This window comes from Paroedura picta, chromosome 5 (genome assembly GCF_049243985.1).
Source record: "Paroedura picta isolate Pp20150507F chromosome 5, Ppicta_v3.0, whole genome shotgun sequence".
In the NCBI taxonomy this organism is placed as follows: domain Eukaryota; kingdom Metazoa; phylum Chordata; class Lepidosauria; order Squamata; family Gekkonidae; genus Paroedura; species Paroedura picta.
In genome coordinates this window covers 124,331,238-124,357,911 of record NC_135373.1, presented here as the reverse complement: position 1 = coordinate 124,357,911, position 26,674 = coordinate 124,331,238, and the positions used below count along the sequence as shown (strand labels likewise).

At 50.1% G+C, this 26,674-nt stretch overlaps 1 protein-coding gene across 1 annotated transcript in view; it reads left to right on the top strand.

The window, feature by feature from the left end:
• PLXNA4 (plexin A4) overlaps nucleotides 1–26,674 on the top strand; it is a 472,781-nt gene that overhangs the window by 408,554 nt on the left and 37,553 nt on the right. Inside the window, exons 24-26 of the mRNA XM_077340351.1 lie at nucleotides 6,071–6,217; nucleotides 13,324–13,483; nucleotides 24,143–24,246. Of these exons, the coding sequence (XP_077196466.1) occupies nucleotides 6,071–6,217; nucleotides 13,324–13,483; nucleotides 24,143–24,246 (411 nt within the window). The remainder of the gene's footprint in view (nucleotides 1–6,070; nucleotides 6,218–13,323; nucleotides 13,484–24,142; nucleotides 24,247–26,674) is intronic.

Here is a 26,674-nt window from a genome sequence, read left to right as displayed (position 1 = left end):
AATGGCTCACAAAATCTCCTTCACCCACCACCCGTTTTGTGAGTTTTTAAGGTTCTCCTGGACTCTTGCTTTTTTCTATGGCTAGAAGAAGAGCTGTTTTTTTTATATACCTTCCTTTTCATGAACCAAAGGAGACCCATAGTGGCTTACAACACCTTTCCTTCCTCTTCCTACTCTGTGAGGCAGGGAGAGCAAAGAGAGCTTCGAGAGAACTGCTCTGTGAGGGCAGAACTAACAGCACTGTGACTAGCCCAAGGTAGGCCACCCAGCTGGCTGCATGTGGAGGAGGATTGAAGGGAACTATATAGGTGCTTGACTCTTGTGGCCCTTTCTTGCATGTCCCAGGAAATGCTGATTGCCATTTCATTCATTCATTCATTCATCCATCCATCCAATCATTCATTCATTCATTCATTCATTCATTTTAATTTCTATGACTGCCCCTACTGTCAAGTAGGCTCAGGACTGTTAACAACATAATGATTAAACCATAAAAACTAACATAACAATAGAAGAGAATAACACTCATTTCAAAAAGGACGTGGACATAATGGAGTGGGGGCAGAGGAAAGTTATGAGGATGATCTGGGGCCAGGGGACCAAGCCCTAGGAGGAAAGGCTGAGGGACTCGGGAATGTTCAGTCTGGAGAAGAGGAGGTTGAGTGGGGACAGGATGGTTCTTTTGAAGGATTTGGAAGGCTGTCACCTGGAGGAGGGCAGGGAAAGCTTCCAGCTGGCAGTAGAGGAGAGAACCCACAGTAATGGGCAAAACAGCATTGACAAGATTCCAGGGGGAAAAAATGTTCAGGGTCAGAGTATTTCAGCAGTGGGATGGGCTGCCTAAGGAGGTGGGGAGCTCCCCCTCACTGGCCGTCTTCAAGCAGCGGCTGGACAGATTTTTCTCCTGGATGCCTGAGGCTGATCCTGCGTTGAGCAGGGGGTGGGACTAGATGGCCTGCATGGCCCCTTCCCACTCTAGGCTTCTAGGAGTCTAGTTCAGCAGTGGAAGGGGCTGCCTACGGAGGTGGGGAGCTCCCCCTCACTGGCCGTCTCCAAGCAGGGGCTGTACAGATCCTTCTCCTGGATGCTTGAGGCTGATCCTGCACTGAGCAGGGGGTGGGACTAGATGGCCTGCATGGCCCCTTCCCACTCTAGGATTCTATGATAAAGATAGTTTGTGGCCAACGTACCTGAAGGCCTGCCTACCCCTCTAGGAACCCACCCAATGGCCATGGGTGCCATCGCTCTAACCTGGATGTCCCAGACTACCGCAATCTCCTCCTGTCTGCAAAGCTAGGCAGACTCAGTCCTGGTTCGAACGTGGATGGGAGGCTCCCAAGGAAGAACAGGGTGGTTTCGCAGAGGCAGGTAGCGGCAAACTACCCCTGAAGGTCTCTTGCCTTCATACATAAAAAGGTAAAGGTATCCCCTGTGCAAGCACCGAGCCATGTCTGACCCTTGGGGTGACGCCCTCCAGCGTTTTCATGGCAGACTCAATACGGGGTGGTTTGCCAGTGCCTTCCCCAGTCATTACCGTTTCCCCCCCAGCAAGCTGGGTACATTTTGCCAACCCCGGAAGGATGGAAGGCTGAGTCAACCTTGAGCCGGCTGCTGGGATCGAACTCCCAGCCTCACGGGCAGAGCTTTCAGACTGCATGTCTGCTGCCTTCCCACTCTGCGCCACAAGAGGCCTTTATCCATATGGTTCAGCAAAGATGAGTATTTGTATAGGAGACCTCCGAGGAAGGCCAGGGTCATGACGGCAGAGGCAGGCAGCGGCAACCCAGCTCCGGACATCTCTTGCCTCGAAAGACCTACGGGTCGCCGTAATTCAGTGGCTACGTGGCGGGCAAATAAAGAACCGTGCCGTTAAGTCCCGTGGCGCATGGCCTTGTGGTGTGCCCCCATCAGTGAGGGAGGAGCATGCCACAGAGACTCAATTATTCCCGGCGCTGACCCGCCACCTCTTGCGGCAGGGAAAGTTTTAAAGGGCCCCAGAAGGTCACGTTGGGGATCCTTTGTATCAGATCCCTCTCCTCTGTGGAAAGTGGGAGGACAGAGGAAGGTGAGTGGCCAAAAGCTCGGCTCTCTTAATAGGCTATTTTATTCTCCCCGCTCACCTTCTTGTCTCCCTTGCCTTGAGCCTGAAAAACCTGGCCGATAAGGGACATCGGCGGCCGCACAGGCAGCAATATGCTGTGGGGAGATAAGCTAATTAAGTGGCAGGCAGATGCCGCAGGGGGAGAGGGGGTCCGCTCCGGCTCCTGACGCCGCCGAGGGCTTCAAGGCCTTCCTTCACAAGGATATGCGCAGGGCAGGACGGAAGCGGCGCTGGCGAATTTGGGATGAGCCGCAGGATGGGAAGCGGAGCAAGGAACCACGGCTAACTTTGGAAGCGGATCGAGATTTGTAACGGTAGAAAAGTGCAAGAGACCAGGAGCCCCTGCAAGGCTAACAGAATTTGGGGAAGGGGAGGGGCGTGTGTGAGTCACGGCTCACCTCTTTAGGTGCAGCAAGAATGTGAGCCCATCTAGAAACATAGAATCATAGAATAATAGAGTTGGAAGGGACCTCATGGGTCATCTAGTCCAACCCCCTGCACTGTGCAGGACACTCACAACCCTATCGCTCATCCACTGTAACCTGCCACCCCCTTGAACCTTCACAGAATCAGCTTCTCCGTCAGATGGCTCTCCAGCCTCTGTTTAAAAATCTCCAAAGATGGAGAACCCACTACCTCCCGAGGAAGCCTGTTCCACTGAAGAACCGTTCTCACTGGCAGGAACTACTTCCAGATGTTTAGATGGAATTTCTTTTGAATTAATTTCATCCCATTCATTCTGGTCTGTCCCTCTGGGGCAAGAGAGAAAAATTCTACTCCATCCTCCATCTGTCCTTTTCTCACAAGGCTGATGGATTTCCGTCCTAAATACGGTGCCTTCCACAGAGATGGGTCAAGATGGGTTGTTGCGTTCATCTGCCTGTAGCATTAGAAAACAGCAAGAGTCCAGGAGCACCCTCGAGGCTAACAAAACTCAGGACAGGCAGAAATTACGTGAGTCACTGTGCTAATATCTTCATCTGGTCTGGAGAAATCAGCATTGGTAAGCAGACAGGAAACCTAGATCTCAGTTCAGTCCAGGAGGACTGAAATGGCTGCTTGGGAGGGCGGGCTCTGGTCCCTCCCCTCTCCTGGCTCCACCCCCAGTATCTCCAGTTATTCCCCAGCCCAGAACTGGCATCCCAACTGAGCTGCCAAAACGCTGTTATGACTTCTAACAATCAGCTTTCGAGTTGTGCAGAACTTTTCCTCCGGATGGAATTTTTAAAATAAAATAATCAAAGGAAAGGAAAGGAAGAAGTGTGGCATTATCTCCAATGTATGTCAAGTCTTAAGAGAGCTATAAAAGACTCTTTCGGGTCAGGACCGTGCTGTGTCCCAGTGATCTCAGGCTACGTTCGGGGACAGAGAAGCGGACGGGAGAGATCCCTTTGGATAGCCCAAAATAGCACTGCGCTCAATCTGTCTCTGGTGCTCGGGGGCGGTGGCAGCTCCCTTGCTGAGCAGAGAACAGAGACGAGTGGAAACCAGGTAGATCTGAGCAAGCAAGGCTGGAGTTTAATTTTAGAAAACGGCTAGGTGGGCGGAACTCCACACTGCAGCTTCCGCTGTCTCCTAGAGTGGTGGGCCAGGCGCTTAGAGAATCCTGAAGGGAAAGCGAGAAGTGGGCTGGAAGGATGGGCCCTGACCCAGTTGTGAGATCGTGCAAACTCTGCAGGCAAGCAGTGCAATGCAATTGTGTGACTGGTCACGTCGAGACCTGCGTTCCGATCCTCCCACTCACTACATGGTGTTCGATTAATGGTAGGATTGTCAGCTGCAGGTTGTTGAAATTCCTGGAGATTTTGGTGGGTGGAGCTTGAGGAGGACGGAGTTCGTTTGTTCATTCATTCATTCATTCATTCATTCATTCATTCATTCATTCATTCATTCATTTTTAGATTTCTATATCGCTGTCCTCTAATGGTCGTGTGGCGGTTTCCAACATCCGCAAATACAATAAAACCCATAAAACATCCCATAAAAACAATGACAAATTATCACAATTAGACAGATGGCGAATCAACGGGGACAGGTAGGACTTCAAAGGTGCAGGGGTGGCCAAATTGTGGCTCTCCAGATGTCCATGGACTACAGTTCCCATGATCCTGTGCTGGCAGGAGCTTATGGGAATTCATGGGCCACCATTTGGCCTCCCCTGCCATAGAGTTTACCTTGCAAAGCAGCCATTTTTCCCATCTCTGTCACCTGAAGGTCAGCTGCAATCCCAAAAGACCTTTGGAGACCACTTGGCAGCCAGCAATCCAAATTGATGGGTCAGGTCAGCGCCCTGCCCAGTTCCTGGAAGCTAACCATCCCCTTCAGCCCCAGGTGGAAGGTCCACTGAGGTGGTCAGAGCCAATCAGGGCCACTGGAACTTTGGGACAGATGGGAACTGGAGCAAAAAAAGCAGTTAAACTGCCGTTTTCTAACCAGAGGGTGTTGAGCCACCGGGAAGCCAGGCTGGACCACTCTTGGTTTCCAGAGACAGGGCTTAGCTGCCAGGGAGCTGGGTAGGGGGAGCTTGGTGACCAGAGACAGGGCTTAGCCACCTCTGAGATAGGAATTCGATGCCAGAGGATATAATGATGGCCACAGGAATAGGCAGCTTTGAAAGGAGACTAGATAGACTCATGGAGGATAGGTCTATCAGTGGCTTCTAGCTGTGGTGAGTGTATCTCATTGCTAGGAGGCAACATCAGGAGAAGGTCTGGTCTTCTATGCCCTGTTGTTGGCCCTCTTGGAGAATTGGTCCCCCACTGTGGGAGACAGGATGCTGGACTGGATGGACCACTGGTCTGATCCAGCAGGGCTCTTCTGGTTTTCTAAAAATGCTGGACTTAGATAAGACATCTAGTCTGACCCAGCAGGTCTCTTCTGGTGTTCTTAGGATATTGGACCAGATGGACCATTGTTGTGATCCAGCACGGATCTTCCTGTTTTCTTAGGATGCTGGATTAGATGGACCACTGGTCTAACCCATCAGGGCTCTACTGATGTTCTCAGGATGCTGGAGTAGATTGACCCCAGCAGGCTATTATTATGCTGTTGCCTGTGGCCTGTTGTTAGCCCTCAAGAGGAACTGGTTGGCCACTGTGTAAGACAGGATGTTGGACTAGGTGGACCACTGGTCTGATCCAGCAGGGCTCTTCTTGTGTTCTTATGAAGGTTTCTGTGCCCTGCTGTTGGCTCTCCAGAGGAACTGGTTGACCACTTTGTGAGACAGGATGCTGAACTAGATGAACCCCTGATCTGACCTAGCAGAGCTCTTCTGATGTTCCTATGTAGGGGAGGGAAGCCTCGGTCTCAGAAGAAAGAGTTTAACTGCCATTGAGAAAGGTTAGGGAAGCTTTGTTTCAAGATAAAGGATTTAAGGGCCACTGAAGTAGGCTAGTGAATCCTTTGTTCGGGAGACAGGGTTTCTCTGCCCATGGGGAAGCTTAGGGAAGTTTTGAACTCAACAGACTGGATTTGTCCACTATTGAGGCAGGTTATGGAGCCCTTGATTTCAGAAGATGAGGTTTAGCCCCCAGTGAGGCCGATGAGGGGAGGAAGGGAAAAGCAGGATAGCAATGTTTCATTCATTCATTCATTCATTCATTCATTCATTCATTCATTCATTCATTCATTCATTCATTAACAAATAAATAAATCTGGTTGATCTGGACAAAAGAGCTCCAATTGCAGGATAGACTCCAAATACAAAATTGTCACTTTAGATCAGGGGTAGTCAAACTGTGGCCCTCCAGATGTCCATGGACTACAATTCCCAGGAGCCCCTGCCAGCAAGTCCATGGACATCTGGAGGGCCGCAGTTTGACTACCCCTGCTTTAGATGGCCTAGAGCTTCAGGAGGGATCCGGCAGCCTTCAGGAAGTGGATGGATCCTGGAGAGACAAGATGGGTGGGTGGGAGGAGCCACCTTGAAGCATTTTAGTGTGACATCTCCTCGTCTTTGCCTCCCTGCAGGAATGTGCCGGCGAGCCGCTCTTCTCCCTGTTCTGCGCCATCAAGCAGCAGATGGAGAAGGGACCCATCGACGCCATCACTGGGGAAGCCCGCTACTCCCTGAGTGAGGACAAACTCATCCGGCAGCAGATAGACTACAAGACCCTGGTGAGTTGTGGGGTCAGGATAATATGCTTCTAAAGTGCATTGGAAGTGCATTATCTAGCTTGTGCAGAAAGGGTGTTGTGGGGAGAGGAACGGAAGGTGATTGTAAGCCGCTTTGAGACCGCTGGTAAAGAAAAGCGGCATACAAAAAAACAACACTACTTCTTCATTATCAGCTGACGGGGGCTAGCCACGTGGATGTGAAGCAGCGGGGAAAAATGGGAGTCCAAAGGAATCTCTACATGTTCATGCCCACAAAAGCTTGTGCCCAGAGAATGCAACTTTGTTGGCCTTAAAGGTGCCAACTTTGTCATCAGCCTAATTTAGGGCAGAAGGGAAATGCCTGTGCCCCCCAAATTAGCCTCCAGAGTGAGATAAGAATCCTATATTCCTATTCGACTGGGGCACGGGGGAGTTCTTTGTTCTGAATGAAGTCAGGTTCTGCCGTCTCCTGCAGAAATTGCTCTTTGCGTGGTCTTTGACCAAGGATTTTGTTAGTTGCTGGTCAGTGGCCTGAAAAGGACAAGAAACTCTCTGGCGGCAGTGTTCCGTAGGAGCATGAAGCCAGTGTCAGGGTGCTCTTGGGTGACGGCTGGGCAATTTGGCCCCTTGCAGAGCTCCTGCTTGCATTAATGGGGCTCACACAGGAGAAGTTCCGTGCAGACTCCTTGATTTAACATGGGCATTCTGATGCAGGCTGGCTGTGCAAAGGCCGGGAAGCATCTTTTGGCAAATAAAGAGAGGCTCCCCCCCTCTTCCCATTCCTTTGAGGCTCTTGAATGCACAAAGAAGGCCTTCCTCCATCACTCCTCACTGTTTGATGTTAATCAGCTTTCCCCGGCTTAAGTCTGAAGAGCAGGCAAATCTGGTCCGATAAGCATCTTCACCAGATTCAGGGAGATCCACTCCGGCCGGAGATTAAAGGACGTGAAGGGGGCATTTCAGTGGCTCTCTTCCCTTTTCCTTTCTGGCCGCACAAAGAAGTTAGTTCAAAGTCTGTGAATGGAATATTGTATACCCAGGATAACAGTATCAGCAGCGTTTCACTTTAAATCATTTGTCTCATCGTCACAAGATGCAGATGCTCTTGATGAGGGACTCAGCTCTCCCTTCCCTGATGAGATTCTGGCTTGCAAATTTCTAGTTCTGGCTAGTCATGGTGAAGGATCAAGGAATCATGGAGTTGGAAGGGACCTCCAGGGTCATCTAGTCCAACCCCCCCTGCACAAGGTAGGAAATTCAAGGGGCCATCCCAATCAGGGTGCTGTGGACTTACTATGCTCTTAAGAAGTTGGGTGCAAAGGGCATAGGGTAGGATGTGCATCAGCGATCATATGTATTTCAGCAGTGTCCGTCATATGTTCAGATCTTTAGCCAAGATAATGCTGGGGTCATGTGCGGACAGCACATGAACTAAGCTCCCCATTGGCCCCCACTGGGGGTCATTCCCCCAATAGAGAGCGCTCCCCCCATTGAGAGCCAATCCTGGTCTTCCCTACCCCCGGCCTCATTCATGGCACTTCTGGGCATGTAAGAGGAGGAAGAGCTGTGGAAAGTAAGCCAGGGAGGGGGCAGAGAAGGCCTTTGTGCTCCCCAGCTTCCTGGCCAATGGAAGACAGGGGAGGTAGCAAGCCATGCTCCGTTTTGGGTGCAGCTGCAGCCCTGGCAGCCCAACCCCTGTGGCTGGATTGCTGTGCTCACAGGATTGCCACAGAGCAAGAAGAGACCAGCCAGCTGTGCACATTCAAGGCAAGAAAGGTCATGACCAGTTGCTCACAGGCTGGATAAGAGCCCTCGATGGGCCAGTTCGGGCTTGCGGGGCTGCTCCTTTGACACCTCCCCTATCAATTGGGGGGTGGGGAGGTGGGTTACAGTGAGCGAGAGGGTTGTGAGTGTCCCTGCATAGTGCAGGGGGTTGGACTAGATGACCCATGAGGGCCCTTCTCACTCTATGATTCCACGAACGGTGTAGAAAAGCATATAACGCATAAACTTCTCAAACAAATCTAGAAAGCAACCACACAAAAAAGCAGAGAATGGGATCTGCTGATAGATAATAATAATAATAATAATAATAATAATAATAATAATAATAATAATAATAATAATAATAATAGATCAAAGATTAATGTAAGAAAGGGACAAAACAGCCCCTTCATCACGGCAGTCCCTACACCACCTTTTGACCTTCAGACCCTCTAATTATCTGACTGCACCCCTCCAGATGTCCATGGACTACAATTCCCATGAGCCCCTGCCAGCGAATGCTGGCAGGGGCTCATGGGAATTGTAGTCCACGGACATCTGGAGGGCCGCAGTTTGACTACCCCTGTGACAGACCATGGGAAGGACCCTACCAATGCTGGAAACAGAGACCCCCCCCTCGGCCCTCCCCCCCTCCTTATCCCCTTTTCACATTTGTTGAGTCAAGTGATGCTCAGAGTCCAGAGGTCATGGCGGGGCTGCCAGAAGCACTTGACAAGGAGGCAGGGAGGGGTGGCGGAGCAGAGAAGCTGTCCAAAGTGTCTCGAGCATGTCACTGTCTCGGAACGGGCTGGGTGGTCTCCCCCCTCCCTCCCCCACCGCCCCCCCCCCACTCCCTTGTCCTTGTACTAACAGCCTAATCAGTTAATATCCGTTGACATCTCAGAGCTACAAACATGCTCCCTGGATGCCCTTGGAGGAAAGGGCTCTTTGGTGAAAGCCCAACGTGGGGGTCTTAATGGGGGCAAGCGAGGTGTTAATGAGGCATCAAAGGGACATCCCCCACATGTCTTCAGGGGGGATTGATTTCTGCCCTGCCCAGGCCCTCTTTGCTGCCAATGAACTGATAAAGAGAAAAACAGAACCTTTCCAAGGCAATTGGTACAATAAATTTTATATATCAATAATTTTTTTAAGGACCAACCAAAACAGTTCCTAGATATACTCCGTTTTCACAATTTCACAAACATTTGACATTTGACTGACATTCCCCACAATACTTTACAGAGCCGGTGGCCTATCTATATATATATAAATTGGTTGATGGAGAGTATTAAGGAATCAACCACTGAAGAAAAATTGTGAAAACGGAGTATATCTAGAAACCGTTTTGGTTGGTCCTTAAAAAATTATTGACATATAAAATTTATTGTACCAATTGCCTTGGAAAGGTTCTGTTTTTCTCTGTATATGTTTTGAACCTTTCTTCCTTTTTCGTATTGTAATGAACTGATAAAGCCAGACGATTTTTGGCTTCTTCCACAATGCAGAGCCTGCTAGAAGAGTGGGGAAAAACAGGTCATTTTTGTCTTGGCAAACATGACAATGGGCATTCCAGCTTTTTTGTACTTCTCATTCATTCATTCATTCATTCATTCATTCATTCATTCATTCATTCATTCATTCATTCAAATTTATATGCCGCCCCTCTTGAACCTGTCAGCTCTGGATGGCATACAATATTATGAAAGAAAACCAGTAAAAGACAGTAAAATTGTTAAAAAGCTAACCTTAGATATCTGTGGTGTCTCTGCTTGCGGGCTTCCTGTAGCCCCCGGACCTGTTGTGGAAGCCCACATTCTGTTCTGATCTTCCGGACATGCTGGCCTCAACCATATGCCCAGCAGAAGAACTCCAGCCTTGCAAGAACTGTGGGACTGTGCTAGCTCTCTCAGAGCCCTGATGTTCTCCAGGAGCTGATTCCACCAGGAATCTGTTAGCAGGGCTGATAAGTCATAGATATGCTCACGCTATATTTTAGGCTAAAGGAGGGAAAAGGTTTATTCATAGAAGGATAACCGTGATAGTGCAGAGAGAGAGAGAGGATAGCGTCTGCTCTCTACATGGCTACCTAAAGGAGAGGCAGAGAAGCCTCCGTGAAGAAATAGAAGAAGAAGAGTTGGTTCTTATATGCCGCTTTTCTCTACCCGAAGGAGGCTCAAAACGGCTTACAGTCGCCTTCCCTTTCCTCTCCCCACAACAGACACCCTGTGGGGTGGGTGAGGCTGAGAGAGCCTTGATATTACTGGTTGGTTCTTATATGCCGCTTTTCTCTACCCAAAGGAGTCTCAAAGCGGCTTCCAATCGCCTTCCCTTCCTCTCCCCACAACAGACACCCTGTGAGGTGGGTGAGGCTGAGAGAGCCCTGAGATTACTGAAGAAGAAGAGTCGGTTCTTATATGCCGCTTGTCTCTCCCCAAAGGAGTCTCAAAGTGGCTTACATTCGCCTTCCCTTCCTCTCCCCACAACAGACACCCTGTGAGGAAGGGGAGGCTGAGAGGGCCCTGATATCACTGCTCGGTCAGAACAGTTTTATCAGTGCCGTGGCGAGCCCAAGGTCACCCAGCTGGCTGCATGTGGGGGAGTGTAGAATTGAACCCGGCATGCCAGATTAGAAGTCCACACCCCTAACCACTACACCAAACTTGCCCTAAGAGTATCAGTCTAAGGACAGACAAGAAAGCACACTTAAAAGGGTAAAAAGGTCCTGAACACTCTGACCTATCTAACAGTCTTCTTGCTGCCCCCTTCAGGGTCTTCTTCTCTTCTTAACTTTGTACACCAGACATTGCCTATTCCAGCAGAATCAGCCAAGAAGGCCCTGGCCGTGGTCAGGACCAGTCGCACTTCCTTGGGCCTGGGGACTACCAGTCAGTTGGCCTTTGTTGACAGCATCGTCCTCCAGGGGACATAGTCAGACGAGTGGTCCCTCAGATATGCAGGTTGCAGACCGTCAAGGCGGTCTGCAAGTCTGTAAAACCATTTTGTGCCCTTGGTGCCCTTTTCCCTGTGCAGGAAAAGCCCTTCTAAACACCTCTGTTGAGAGGGGGAGACCCTGAGGTCCCCCAAAACGTGTCCACCTCCAATTCACCTCGGCTACAAAGAGCGGGAGGGGCACGTACCTCCTCAGTCTCCGGATCGCATTTCGCCACTCAGGTGAAAAAAGAAAAATGAAAGTCGGAGCGTCCAATAAATACTTTTGCCTTGGCAGCCAAGTCTCCATTTGGGCTGAAGAATTTGAGGGAGCCCCACATCTGTTTGCATTTAGTTGTTTTAAGAGGTGGGGAGGGGACTGGCTTTGCTTGGAGGGGGAGCGGCAGATCTTGGCGTGGAGCCAAAGGCCTCCCTCATTAAGGGAACCTTTAACCTGCCAGATGCCAGAGCGGGAGGTAATTTTTAAAAAGCCCTGCCGTATCCTTGAGTAATTAGATTGGGAGGGAGAGGGTGAGTCTCCCTGTCTGGGTCTGCTTGCTCAGTTGGAAAGAATTAGAAACTCCCTTTGGGCGTAGATGCCACCGGGCTGGGTAATAGGGTCCCCCCTTCAAAAATACTAGGCCCTCCTCCAGAAGGAATTCAGGCAGCACCCAGCAAATCAAGGGCAAACCTGGGGTTCAAACTGTCAGGTTATCGCTGGATCTGCGGGTGGTTACCGGAGACCAGGGCTACTTAGAGAAGGTTCAACCTTAGGCAGGTTTTGGCAACAGGAAAAGGAAAGCAATTCACAAAACAAACTGCTGCTAGGGTTTAAATGCAAAGGATACGACTTTAAAGTAAATCTAAAATGTTAAGCAAATTCTCACATTATTTAAAGGAGTTTGTTGTGTTCCCCCCTCCCCACAAGAAAATGAGCATAGCTTAGGAGCACTGGGTTCAAATTATGGGAAAGGAGGTTCCACTTCAATATAAGAATGCATTTTTAGACAGCGAGGTCCATTCGTAGATGGAATTTAGTCCGCTCTGATTCGGCCTCCCTTGGAGTCCTGTGTTCAGTTTTGGGCATCGCGGTTGAAGGGATGTAGACAAACTGGAGCGTGTCCAGAGGAGGGCAACAAAGATGGTGAGGGGTTTGGAGACCAAGACATATGCAGAAAGGTTGGGAGAGCTTGGTCTGTTTAGCCTGGAGAGGAGGCGACTGAGAGGGGATCTGATACCCATCTTCAAGTATTTGAAAGGGTGTTATAGAGAATGGAGCTGAGTTGTTCTCTCTTGCCCTGGAGGGACGGACCAGAACTAATGGGATATAATTAATGCAAAAGAAATTCCGTCTAAACATCTGGAAGAAGTTCCTGACAGTTAGAGCTCAATGGAACAGGCTTCCCTGGGAATTTGGGGGGGAAACATCAAACAGTTGGTCCTTGAGCAGCTGGAACAGAGAGCTGTGATTTCTAAGACTCAGCACGGGTTTCACAAGAACGAGTCATGTCAGACCAGCCTTTTCTCTTTTTTTGAGAAAGTGACTACCTTGCTGGATCAGGAGAATGCTGTGGACATAGTTTATCTGGATTCCAGTAAAGCTTTTGATAAAGTTCTACATGTTATTCTTGTTGACAAGTTGGTAAAATGTGGTATGAAATCTAATTCTGTCAGGTGGATCGATAACTGGTTGACAGATTGTACCCAGAGGGTACTTGTTAATGGCTCAGCATCTTCTTGGAGAAGAGTGACAAGTAGAGTACCCCACGGATCTGTCCTGGGGCCTGTGTTGTTCAACATATTTAAAAATTATTTGGATGACGGATTAGAGGGGGTACTTTTTAAATTTGCAGAAGAAGGGAATAAGCAGGTGAGTTTTGCAGATGTGTCAGTTCAGCAGCAAGGTGAGGAAGCCAGGGAGTGCGTCTTTCCATGTCCCTGAAAGCGTAAGCACACAAAGAGATCTACATAAGCAGGAAATTTTATTTTAAAAGGAGGGATTTAAAAGCCCAAATAATTAGGAGGCACTTATGAAGGTAGAATGCCAGCAAGGGAGCTATCCACAAAACATCCCATAAAAACAATTACAAATTGTCACAATTAGACGGCAAATCAATCTTATAGGTTCCCTAACCCTCACTCCTCCCCCCCCCCATTCAGTTCAAGGGTCAGTTCTCTTATAGTATAGTTTAATAAGAGCAAGGGCCGGATCTAATCAGCATAGCGGTGGGATCCTCCGATGAAACACCCGGGTACTGCGGAAAGCTGGCAACTTCAATATGCATTCTACCTTATTTGACAGCCCTTTCCACCACCACCACACCAGAGAATACCAAAGCCAACTCATAAAGGCTCTTTTTGGCTGTTCTGCATCAGAACCTGCGCTCAACTTGCCCTCTCCGTACTTCCTCTCCTTCGCCTCTCCCATGCAGGTCCTGAGCTGCGTGAACCCCGATAACGTGAACAGCCCCGAGATCCCAGTGAAGGTCCTGAACTGCGACACCATCAACCAGATCAAGGAGAAGATCCTCGACGCCATCTTCAAGAACGTCCCTTGCTCTCACCGGCCCAAAGCTGCCGACATGGATCTAGGTACGTGAGCGTCCGAACGGATGGAGGGAGGGAGGCGTTCAAGGAGGCTGTGGGTGAGTTCACACCCAGCCTGGGGGCTGTCAGGTTTCCTTCCGGTTGCACGTGGCTTGGGCTGGGGCAACTGGAAGCAAAGCAGGGCAGGCTTCTTTGGGAGGTGGTGGGTTCTCCTTCTTTGGAAATTTTTAAGCAGAGGCTGGAGAGCCATCTGACGGAGAGGCTGATTCTGTGAAGGCTCAAGGGGGTGGCAGGTGACAGTGGATGAGCGAGAGGGTTGTGAGCTGAATAGTGCAGGGGGTTGGACTAGATGACCCAGGAGGTCCCTTCCAACTCTGTAATTCTGTGATTCTAAATTCTGTCTAAACCTCTGGAAGAAGTTCCTGACAGCTGGAGTGGTTCCTCAGTGGAACAGGCTTCCTCGGGAGGTGGTGGGTTCTCCATCTCTGGAGATTTTTAAGCAGAGGCTGGAGAGCCATCTGACGGAGAGGCTGATTCTGTGAAGGTTCAAGGGGATGGCAGGTGACAGTGGGTGAGTGAGAGGGTTGTGAGTGTCCTGCATAGTGCAGGGGGTTGGACTAGATGACCCAGGAGGTCCCTTCCACTCTATTATTCTATGATTCTAAATTCCGTCTCAACATCCAGAAGAAGTTCCTGACAGTTAGAGCATTTCCTCAGTGGAACAGGCTTCCTTGGGAGGTGGTGGGTCCTCCATCTTTGGATGTTTTTAAGCAGAGGCTAGAGAGTCATCTGACAGAAAGGCTGATTTTATGAATTTAGGCAGATTGTGAATGGGTGGGCAGGAAGGGATTGTGTTCGAGCTTGGCGCAGGGAAATGCCCATCACCACATTGGGATCAGTATGTGAATTTTCTGGCCAGGGATTCTTGGGTTTTTTTTCATGTGGAGGATCATCCGGGCATGGAACTGGGGTCCCTGTGGGTGGTCAGGTAGTTGTGAATTTCCTGCATTCTGTAGGGGGTTGGACTAGATGACCCAGGAGGTCCCTTCCGACTCTACAATTCTATGAAAACCCAATTCCAGCCTATCTCTATATCACGCCCCCCCCACCCCAGCCTTTTTGAGCTTCTGGGTACCTTTAGAATTCTGATACAGGGGAGAGACCACAGCAACAAAATGGCTGCCACAAAATGGTTGTCTCAGGAGGTGGGGCCAGGGAATGAGATTACGTATATCACTGGTTGTAGTTCTTCAGGATCTGAAGTAGGGGTTCTGTATCACAGGATGCTTTTTGGAATGAACGCCTTATTCCAAAATATTGCCTTGCGCAGGCACAAAATAAATATACATATCGCGTTGGTGAAGAAACACTCATCTGGCCATCTCTGCCAGATGGCCAGTGGCCAATCAGAAGCTCTGATGGGCAAAAGGAATCATGGCTCTGTGGTACCGCCTCTGCTTGGCATGCAGAAGGTCCCAGGTTCAATCCCCAGCATCTCCAGTGAAAAAGGACCTGGTGGTGGGAAAGACCCCTGTCTGAGACCCAGGAGAGCCATTGTCCATCTGAGTAGAGACTCCTCCTCTTTTCTCCAGCTACAGACAGACTAACATGGCCGCCCACCTGAATGCGGGTTGATGGAAACCTGGGGCACCCAGGTTTGAATCCTCATTCAGCGATGGAAGCTGGCTGAGAGATCTTGGGCCAGCCACACCTTCTCAGCCAAAGTGTTTTTGGGAGGATAAAACCAAGGAGAGAACAGCGGCAGGGTCCCACCAGGGAGAAAGATGGAACATAACTGGAGCAAATAAACCAAGAAGAGGAATGGGAAGGCGACTGTAAGCCGCTCTGAGCCTCCTTTGGGTAGGGAAAAGCGGCATATAAGAACCAACTCTTCTTCTTCTTCTTCTTCTTCTTCTTCTTCTTCTTCTTCTTCTTCTTCTTCTTCTTCTTCTTCTTCTTCTTCTTCTTCTTCTTCTTCTTCTTCTTCTTCTTCTTCAAGTGGACTTTGCATTCACAAAATGCTTTAAAAACCAAAGGAGCCCTTTGTGATGGGAAATGTTTTGCAACCAGGCCACCCATTCTGGGTCCGGAATAATGAATGCAAACTGTTTGTGCTGAACGGCTATCTCTGTAGCCCGGTCTGGCCAGGGGATTTGCGGCAGAGAAAGTCCTTTTCGGCACTCGGTGATATCCGATAGCGAAGGAAGGACGGGGCCCTCGATCCGCAGAGCAAGCCGAAAGCGCTCCAGGACAGCTGGCGTTTTCTCTGAGCACAGGAACTGGGCACAATTCTCTGGTTGCAATTTTACGGTTCAGTTCACCTGGGCAGGCGAGCTCCATTATCCCAGGCACCGACAGAGACCTCCTCTGTGTTCCTTGCCCAGAGAGAGACCTCGGAATTGCTCCGAGGGGGAGGAAAAAGCGAATGGAATCAAATGAATGATTTCAGTTTTGCAAGATGCAGGTTAGCAGCACAGCGGTGGAGGGTGGGGCAGCTTCCCCTCACTGATCTTCCCAGGCCGTTTAGGGGACTCCTCAATTTGGTGGAATCGCATGTCAGAAGGCCTCCTTATCTTCTCCAGCTCAAAGCAGAGGCTGCTTTTGCAAAGACAACCGTGGGGGGATCTGAAACTCCAGGAATGGCATCCCGGCAAGCTGAGGATAGTGGCTGGGAAAAGGGCAAGCGATCTTCGATGGATCAGGGAATTGGAAGTTGGTGTTTCACCAGCTATTCCTTACCAATTCTGTACTTCCTCCGGGCTCATGGGCAGAGACGGTTCGGAGAGGCCTTGAGGAAGGTTCGGCCATTTCTCCTTTGCAGCCATAGAGCTGCCTGAGTTGTCCCAAAGATGACGAGCAGGTGGTGGAAGCTTCAGAGGGCCGTGTGGTTATGTACAGATTGGGGCCCCGGGGTATTAGATCGGGTCCCCCCTTCCCCTGGTTCCCGGGCCTAGTCCCGGATGATGGTAACCTATTTCTGGTTTTCCATTAAAACCACTAGCTCGGACGCATGGAGCACCACTACCTGCATGGAGCACTGCATGCTCTGTCCATGGTGCTGACCATTTGTGTCTCCTTGATGGACCCCACTTCTCCAGTCCATCCCAAGCACCCGCCACCAGGACCCGGACAGGGACACGTTCCTGGCGGTCTCCTGACCTGAATGTCATCCTGACTCCTCCATGCCAGGAGGGATTAATTCCAGCAAATCCTCCTTTTGTCTGAAGCGTGCAGAATTTCCTTTTTCTCTCTCCCCCGCCCTTTGCTGCATGCGCTATAGAGATACACCATCTCCCAGCCGGAGTGTGTTCCCAGCAGCCCATCTCTTGAGCGAGCATTTACCGCTTCTGAGGTGAGGCAAGATAAAGTTAATGGGATTTCCTCCCCTGCCCCTCCCTCCCCCCCAAAAAAGCTGCCTTCCTCTTTCCTGAAGGTAGAAGCGTGTCCAATTGGATTGGAGCCCTTGTGTAGCAGGCCACGCTGACCTGTGGGCGAGAGGGGTCGAAAGCAGGCAGTGCAGAGACGCCAGATGTTTTCACTTAGCAATGGGGATTAACAGAAACGCCTCTGGGGTCAACATCTCTATTTAGCCCACTGATGTCCCACCCTTCTCAGCAACAGGGACCCCGAGCTCCTTACATCGTCCTCTTCCTGACCACTGAATCCTCACAACAACCCCGGTGAGGGAACATGACCAGCCTAAGGTCACCAGGCATGGTCCCAGGGCCTAAGTAGGGATTCGAACCTGGGCCACCCAGGACTAATGCGATCAGTATTCACTGCTACGCCAAGCTGGTTCTTCTCCTCCTGGGGATGCATCTCCTTCTCACGTCTTCACTCCCACCTCCTCACGGATCCTTCTTTGGAAGTTTTTAAGCAGTGGCTCAATAGTCACCGGACAGAAATGCTGATTCTATGAGCTTAGGCAGAGTGTTGAGTGGGTGGGCAGAAGGGACTGTGTCGGTGCTTGGCTCTTGTGGCCCTTCCTTGCATGCCCAGGGAAATGCCCATCGCCACTTTGGGGTCAGGAGGCAAATTTCCTCCAGGTCAAACCAGCCAGAGATTATGGTGGGGGGGGGGCATAAACTGGGCATGGCATTGAGGTCACTGTGGTGGGCTGGTGGGTTTTCTGCATTGTGCAGGGGGTTGGACTAGATGACCCTAGAGGTCCCTTCCAACAATGAGAAATTCAGCAGCCGGAAACTGGTGTTGGTCCAAAGGGACATGGGACAAAAATTTGCTTGCAATCTATATAAAGGGGGTAAGGTTGCCTTCTCGAAGTTGGAAAATAACTGGAGGAATTGAGGACAGAACATGGAACGATGGGGCTTGAAGAAGGGAGGTAGCTCATTCGATCTAGACCAGGGGTAGTCAAACTGCGGCCCTCCAGATGTCCATGGACTACAATTCCCATGAGCCCCTGCCAGCGAATGCTGGCAGGGTCTCGTGGGAATTGTAGTCCGTGGACATCTGGAGGGCCGCAGTTTGACTACCCCTGATCTAGACCCTGTGGGGTCCAGCAGCACGGACGAGAAGTAGGGGGGTCACTTCTGGGCAGCACCTGAAGGTCTTCTGCTGGATGACCGAGATGAGTTTCCTGGGAGGAAACGGCTGCTTTGGAGGGTGGACTCCATGGCGTTATACCCGCCCCTCTCCCATCAGACCTCATTCAGGTACGATGCCTGAATCAAACCCAGCTCGCCAGATTAGAAGTCCGCACTCTTAACCACTACACCAAGCTGGAGGGGGTGGGAAGGGAAGGGACCCAGGATGGGCATGTCCACAGCTCTGCTTCCCAACCACATTCTGCACCATCGTACCCTTCCTGGGGTTTCTCGACGCCCGAAGAATGCTTCAGCAGTTTTGCAAGGGTAAAGAAGTTGAGAAAGGCTGATCTAGCAGAAGATCTTCCGGTGCCACCCAGAAAGGGGCAACCCTAGTTAGGGGCAATTAAGTCTACGCTCCACAGGGTCGCTGGCGCGGCTGGGCCTCGGAAGGGCCGTGTTCTCTCGGAAGCACCCTTGCGCTAACGGACCCATCTGCTGGAAGGAGAACGTGCTGACGCATCAGCCAGTTAAACGGGGCCTGGAGTTGCTTGAACAGCAGGCAGAAGAGGCGAAAAGACTTTTTGTCTGGGAGAACAAAGAAACCACCCCAAGGAAACCAGAAGCATCGCATGTTCGGTACTCTCAGCACCCGTCCTTTGTAGAGCGAGCGGATTTCTCCTGCTCTATTTTTTATTGTTCCCCGAGTTTACTCCCCCCCCCTTCTGAATGAAGTTTAAATAGCAGGATTCTTCATAAAGGAGCACGTACAGCACACTATAGATTTCACTTCCTTAGGTTCAATTGTATCGCCCCCGCACGGCGTGTCACTGGCACCCATATGTGCAACAATGGAACACTGCACCCAAGCAGTCCCGGTGCGATTGTATTCTCAGTGGCGTCAAGATGCCTTGGGTGTGAGTTTTGCAGATGTGCTCTGCCCTCTTGCGCATTGAGCACCGTGCTCAAGGATTGCTTTTTTCCGCCTTTGCAGTATTTTACCAAGCAGCTAGGATAGCTCTGACTGCTCAAGGTCATCGTAGCTTGGAAGTAAAGGAGGGTTGACCCTGTTTAGTACATGGATCCGAGACCAAGAGAAAAGAAATCCAGGGTTGGAGCATAGAGGCAGGTGATGGCCAACCAACTCTGCATGTCTCTTGACCTGGATGGCCCAGGCTGGCCTGTCTTGTCAAAGCTCAGAAGGTAAGTAGAGTTGGCCCTGATTAGTAGGTGGATGGGAGACCATCAAGGAAGATCAGAGTTGCCATGCAGAGGAAGAGTCGCTAAGGGGAAGACCTCAACCTCTGTTCTGTTTTTGGCCATCCAGAGAAACTGGTTGGCCACTGTGTGAGACAGGAGGCTGGACCACTGCTCTGATCCAGCAGGGCTGTTCTGATGTTTTTATGAAGGCCTTCGCCTCTTTGCCCTGTTGGTGGCCCTCCAGGGGAATTTGTTGGCCACTGTGTAAGACAGGATACTTGACTAGATGGACCACTGGCCTGATCCATCAGACATCTTCTGATGTTTGTACGAAGGCCTCAGTCTCTCTGCCCTGTTGTCGGCCCTCCAGAGGGACTGGTTGGCCACTGTGTGAGACAGGAGGCTGGACTAGATGGGTCCTCATTACTGGTTTGATCCAGCAGGGCTCTCCTGATGTTCTAATGAAGGCCTCAGCCTCTCTGCCTTGTTGCTGGATCCCCAGAGGAACTGGTTGGCCACTGTGTGAGACAGGAAGCTAGACTAGATGGACCACTGGTCTGAGCCAGCAATACTCTTCTTATGTCATGGTGTTAATATTAATGTGGGGGAAGGAACTCATGAGTGAATGAATGAATGTAAGAAAGAGAACAATATGCCAAATGTACATTTAAAAAAGAAGAATTAGGAATCTTAATGCACTAGCGGTGCTTTGGAAACAAGATAAGGTCATTTGGCTCTTCAAAGAGAGTTTTGGCCAAGGATGATTTCAGATGCAATATCTTGCAAAAAGGAAACTGGCACCTGGTATTTCTGCACCGTTCACATTCTCCCCTCCCTGTGGCCAGCAGCCGGAGCTCCCACGGTCCACCAGCCCCAGCTCCTGCATGCTGAGAAAGAGTCAGCCAGCCAGTCATTCCCTTTGCCGTCAGCCTCCGAGAGGGAGACCGAGATGAAGCCAGGGGCTGTCTCTTGCGGCAGTTCCCTTTGCTTCTGTTCTACAGCAGGCCAGGCGACCGTCCCGTCCCCCCTCTGGTTTGCCGTTTGATCAGCGTCTGCTGCTCTGAGCTGGGTAGCAAAAGCCAGGCATGGGTTTTGCAAATGCAGTTTAATTATTCGATAAGGGAATTGCAGGAGCGGCACAAAATGAGCAGCGCAGGCCTTGTGTCCCCCCATTTCCAGTGCAAACAGAGTCGGCAGGTGTGGTTGTCTTTGTTTGCTTCACAAAAGGTGACGGTTGAGGATTTGGGCTCCCTAGAAGTTATTGGTTTATTTATCGGATTAATTGGCCACCCTTCCCTAGAATAGGTTTCGGGCGGCAAACATCAATAAGATACATGTGCAAATAACTATAAAAGCATTCAACGCTTATTTTAAAAATATTCTGAACAGTTCTAAGTAGCCCAAGGTCACCCAGCTGGCTGCATGTGGAGGAGCAGGGAATCTAAGCTGGCTTACCAGTTCAGAAGCTGCAGCTCTTAACTACTAGACCAGGGGTAGTCAACCTGCAGATGTTCATGGACTACAATTCCCATGAGCCCCAGCCAGCAAACGCTGGCAGGGGCTCATGGGAATTGTAGTCCATGAACATCTGGAGGGTCACAGGTTGATTACCCCTGCACTAGACCACGCTGGCTCCAAAAGAAAAGGGCAGCCCACTGTGGAAAAGAGGTGACCCCTTGCTTTTTGCAGGGCCTTTTGCTTTAGAGCTAACTTGGTGTAGTGGTTAGGAGTGTGGACTTCTAATCTGGCAAGCCAGGTTCAATTCCCCGCTCCTCCTCTGCATGCATCCAGCTGGGAGACTTTGGGCTTGCCACAGCACTGAGAAAGTAATAACTTTCCCCTAGGAGTTGGAGTGTATGCTTTTCCCTATCCTTTCCTCTTCACCTCTTTGATAATTGGGGGAGGGATGGGATTTTTAGCCGTCATGTTAGTAGATTTATGTTTTAATGGGAATTTTAATGGGGTTAGTTGTTGTGACCCGCCTCGAGCCTGTCGGGAGAGGCAGGAAATAAATATAAATATAACAACAACAACAACAACAACAACAACAACAACAACAACAGGGCTCTGTCAGCCTCACCCACCTCACAGGGTGTCTGTTGTGGGGAGAGGAAAGGGAAGGCGAATGTAAGCCGCTTTGAGACTCCTCCAGGTAGAGATAAGCATCATATAAGAACCAACTCTTCTTCTTCAGTAATATCAGGGCTCTCTCAGCCTCACCCACCTCACAGGGTGTTGTGGGGAGAGGAAAGGGAAGGAGATGTTAGCCGCTTTGAGACTCCTTCGAATAGAGAAAAGTGGCATAGAAGAACCAACTCTTCTTCTTCTATACCCTGGGAGGCTGTTGTGCCTTGGACCGATCACACAAAATTGCATGCTCTGTCCAGGTTGCAAAGGTCTTTGCTGTGATCAGACAGACTGGACTGTCCTTAGGCCTTTATCAGAACCAGTTTTAGTTCCCAGGAGTCTCCAGGCACCACCTGGAGGTTTGCAATCTCTAGTCTTTTGGTCTTTGTTCTCTCTAACAAACCTCCAGCCTTCAGGGCTGAGACGCCTGCCCTCCTACCTGCCTCTCAGCCAGGATGGTCAGCACACTGTTTTGGAGAGAGACAGGCAGGTTCTGCTTCTTAGAAAGGAGAAGAAGGCTTAGCAGTTCTCAAAGGGCTTTCCTTTTGGCAGCAGGAAAAAAGTCCAGGAAATGTTGAGAGAAGCTTGGGAGATTGCAGAGGTGGTTTCTATTTCTCCACTGGCTGAGATTCCAAAGAGTAGACGGTGGATAAGACAGCTTTGTGTCTTTGCATGTGTACAACGTGCCTCACAGTGTTGTGAGGATAGACTGGAGATGGGAGAATAAAATTTTCCGCCCTTAGCAACTTGGCGGAAATACAGGAATTTTTAAAACGGCATTAAATAAACGTGTGATCATCTTTCGTTTTAGTGCTGTTGCTCTTGTCATTTATCCGCAAAATTTGCATCTTGTTTTGTGCCCTTGCAACGGCCACCAAGGCAGCTAGCAATTTGAAACAGATGGGATGAAACCACATTTTAAAACCATTAAAATCTAGCCTCCCGTCTCAAACGCACATCATTGAAACAATCGAAAACAGATGTAGAGAACGGTTAGAGCGGTTCCTCGGTAGAACAGGTTTCCTCGGGAGGTGGTGGGTTCTCCTTCCTTGGAAGTTTTTAAGCAGAGGCTGGAGAGCCATCTGACAGAGAGGCTGGTTCTGGGAAGGTTCAGGGGGGTGGCAGGGGACAGTGGAGGAGCGAGAGGGTTGGGAGTGTCCTGCACAGTGCAGGGGGTTGGACTAGATGACCCAGGAGGTCCCTTCTAACTATGATTCTATGATTCTAATTCAAAAGAAATTCCGTCTAAACATCCGGAAGAAGTTCCTGACAGAGTGGTTCCTCAGTGGAACAGGCTTCCTCAGGAGGTGGTGGGTTCTCCATCTTTGGAGATTTTTAAACAGAGGCTGGGTAGCCATCTGATGGAGAAGCTGATTCTGTGAAGGCTCAAGGGGGTGTCAGGTGACAGTGGATGAGTGATATGGTTGTGAGTGTCCTGCATAGTGCAGGGGGTTGAACTAGATGGCCCAGGAGGTCCCTTCCAACTCTATGATTCCGTCTAAACATACGGAAGTCAGAGCAGATTCTAAGTGGAACAGGCATCCTCGGGAGGTGGTGGGTTCTCCATCTTTGAACATTTTTAAACTGGAGAACCATATGATGGAGAGGCTGATTCTGTGGACTTAGGGAGATTGTGAGTGGGTGGGTGTAGGTGTTTGGCTCTTGTGGCCCTTCCTTGCATGCCCAGGGAAATGCGGACCAGACGGTGAATTTTTTCCAGATAAAGCTGACCAGGATTCCTGGGGGGTTTTGGTGGGTGGGGGTGGGAGGCATCATCTGGACATTGAACTGGGGTCACTGTGAGTGGGCAAGTCATTGTGAATTTCCTGCATTCTTCAGGCGGCTGGACTAGATGACCCTGGAGGCCCCTTCCAACTCTATGATTCAATGATTCTGTGATTCTTAAACAAAGAGTTAGGACATGTACAAGTCATAAAAGCACTGGTTAGGAAGGAGAGATCATTGAAGGAATATCAAACTGAATATTGTTATGGGTAGTATGGCAAAAGCATTCTGGACATGCTCAGAGACATTCCAGCTTTTTTTCATAACCCAAGTCCTAGTTTTGATGATGTCCTGGGGAAGCCCCCATGTGCAACAAAATCCTACCCACTTATTTATTTACAAGCTTCAAAGCCCGTTCCTACGAACAGGCCTTGAAAGGGTCTCCTTTCCTGGCCCCTGGCAGGCCAAGAGGCCCTCGTAAACAGGCCCTTCCTAGCAGGCCAAGAGGCCCTCGTTAGCAAGCCCTCCACCCTTTGTCCAGGGCCCTCTCTCCTTACCTGCTGCTGGCTCCAGGCACTGAGGCACTGAGAGCAAAGAGGCTGGAGTCCAGGGATAGAGGGCGGGAGCTGCAGGGGCAGGGCCAATCAGGGCAAAGCTGGCTGCACCCTGATTGGCCCTATTCTACTTGGACAGCCGGACACGTCCCACCCCCCTAGGCTGTTTCACAAATATATAGAGGAACAACAATGGATAAGGATTTATTATTTGGATTTGTATGACGACCGCTCTCAGCGAACTGGCTCTCAGTGAACTGGCTCTCAGTGGTTTACAAGCATGTAAAATACAAATCCAATCCAAAACACTAAAACAGCAATATCAACAGTATAAAACAATCTCCCCATAAAATACCTCTAAAACTGTACACTATTACAATGGCAGTAATCATTAACAACTGACCTCATTTCCCATACAAGGAACCACTGGGTCGGTCTAGAATCAGGCAGATTGCAAGGACGGAAATGTATCAGAAGGGCTTGATCACATGATGGCTCAGGCATAGTCTAATACTGGCCCAATCACTGACCTGTGATTTTTGTCCATTCTGTAGAATGGCGGCAGGCGAGCGGGGCTCGAATGATCCTCCAGGACGAGGACCTCACGACCAAGATTGAGAATGACTGGAAGAGACTCAACACCCTTGCCCACTATCAGGTAAGATGGCCAGCCTCAAGGTTTGGCTTAAAAGCAGACAGTTTTCTATCGAGTTGGAATGGTCCCCTTGCGGTCTGGAGGGGCCATGGCTCCGTGACAGAGCTTCTGCTTGGCATGCAGAAGGTGCCAGGTTCAGCCTCCCAGAATGGTCTGCATTGAGGAAGGGTCATGTTTCTGCGGATGAGCATGTAGAAGGTCCGGTGTTCAGTTCCCCAGCAGCTGATGGGAAAGCCTTCTTCCTGAGACCTTGGAGAGCAGCTGCCGGACTGAGTAGACAATACTCACCTTGGAGGACCAAGATTATGATTCAGTTTAAGGTTCCTTCATGTGGGTATGTGTTCAGCTAGGGCTCAGGGGTGGATCATCTGCTTGGCACGCAGATGGTCCCAGGTTCAATCCCCGGCATCTCCAGTTAAAAGGACCGGGCAGGAGGGGATGGGAAAGACCTCCTCCTGACACCCTGGAAGAGCTGCTTCCAGGGTGGAGTGGAGAATACTGACCTTGAGGGACCAAGGCTCTGATTCAGTTTAAGACACTTCCATGCATGTTCAGTTTTGCTGCTTAAAATTCATCCAATCGGTATGCTGCAAAGGGGAAATGCAGAGAAATTAAAACAGCAAGAGGATTTTAAAAAAGAAAAGCATTATCGTACAGCTAAAAGGACTAGAAGATAATAAATAACTTGTCCTGTATAGCAGCAGGAAAGCCATAAAATAAACTCCTGTGAGTCAAACTCAAGGGCAGAAGCTAGCCAAAGAGTCACATTAAACTCCAAATACCTGAGTAAATTAGAAAGGTTTTTTCTGGCACGGAAACATAGCATGGAAGGGACGGGGCAGCCAGTGGCAAGGGAGAACTTCCCTGGCCGAGTCAGTATTGCCCACTCTGGCTGGCAGCAGCTCTCCAGGGTCTCTCGTGGTGGTCTTTCCCATCTCTTTCTGCCTAGTCGTTTCAACTGGTGATGACGGGGATTGAAGCTCTGGCCCCTTCTGCATCCCAAGGAGAGCCTCTTTCATGGAGAGGGAAAGGAGACAGGGAGACAATCTCTGCCTCTTTCACACACACATAGCCTACCTCACAAGGTGGTAGTGAGGATAAGGAACCTCTGTCTCTCTGTGTACTTTTCTATACCCTTCAACTTCCAGGATTGATTTCTGTAACTTGCTCTATGGTGGCCTGCCCTTGTCCCTGCCCTGGAATTTGCAGCTGGTGCAACATGGAGCTGTGATAGTCCTTACAGGAAAACCTCGGAGGGCCCATATCCAGCCTGTGCTGAGGCAGCTGCATTGGTTGCCAGTTGCAGCCCGGATCAGGTTCAAGGTCTTGGTACTGACCTTCAGGGCCTTACGTGGTCTGGGACTCACATATCTGCAAGACTGCCTGTTGCCCTATGCCCTCCACAGGGTCTTGCGACCTGCGGGTTCCAACTAATTGGTCATTCCCTGCCCCAAAGCTTCTCACCTGGACTCAACTAGAGCCAGGGTCTTTTCTGTGGAATGAGCTCCTGGAGGAGCTACAAGCCCTGCAGGAGCTTTCAGCTTTTCACAGGGCCTGTAAGACGGAGCTCTTCCACCAGGTCTATGGTTGAGGCCAGTGTGGAGAGGAGATCTGTGGGGGGGCCCCCAAAGGAAGGCATTCCACCACATTTTAACAGTGGTGGCCAGCAGTTCTCCCCTAGTCCCCAGTGGGGGTAGGTGGGGGATTGGTTTGCCAACTTACTTGTTGGATTCTGTATTTTTGTTAATTGTTGTAATTTTATTTTTATCTCTGCTGAGAGTGGCGGGAAATAAACTCAGATAATAAATAATCATAAATGACATTCTGTCGATGAAAACTGAGGCATGCTTCTCCTTTTTGTTTTGCCATGAAACCACAATGGACTTACGGAGTCATCCAGGGGTGGTTTGCCATTTTCTGTGCCTGGGACACAACCCTTACAGTCTCCTTTCCAAATACTGACCCTGTTTAGCTTCTAAGATCTGTTGGGATTGGGCTACTCTTTCATTACACCAAGGATGACTTTTGAACATCCCCCCAAAAAATCTCTCTTCATGTAGAAAGTTAGCATCTCAGGAAGAAAGCTTTGGCTTCACCCTCCCCGAATGCAGTCCTAGTTTGATTCTGAACCAGAGAGATTTTTTTTTAACGTTATGCTGGAGCCTGCTTTGGGTCTTCCGACTCCGAATGAACCCCGCTGCCCACCTGTTTGCCCCTCTGCCTCTCTCGATTACGTTCCTCACGCAGAGATGTTCAGCCTGAAGTCTCCCCAGGAGGGGAGAGGAACGCCGGCCCTGCTCCCACCGCGCCTCTCCCCACCTCCCCCTGCGATAGCATCGGATGAAATGTCAACCTGCAGATTAGAAACAGATTGGGAGCGGAGACGAGATAAAGACGAGGGCCGGCGTTAATTCCAGCCAGGCAGGGAAGG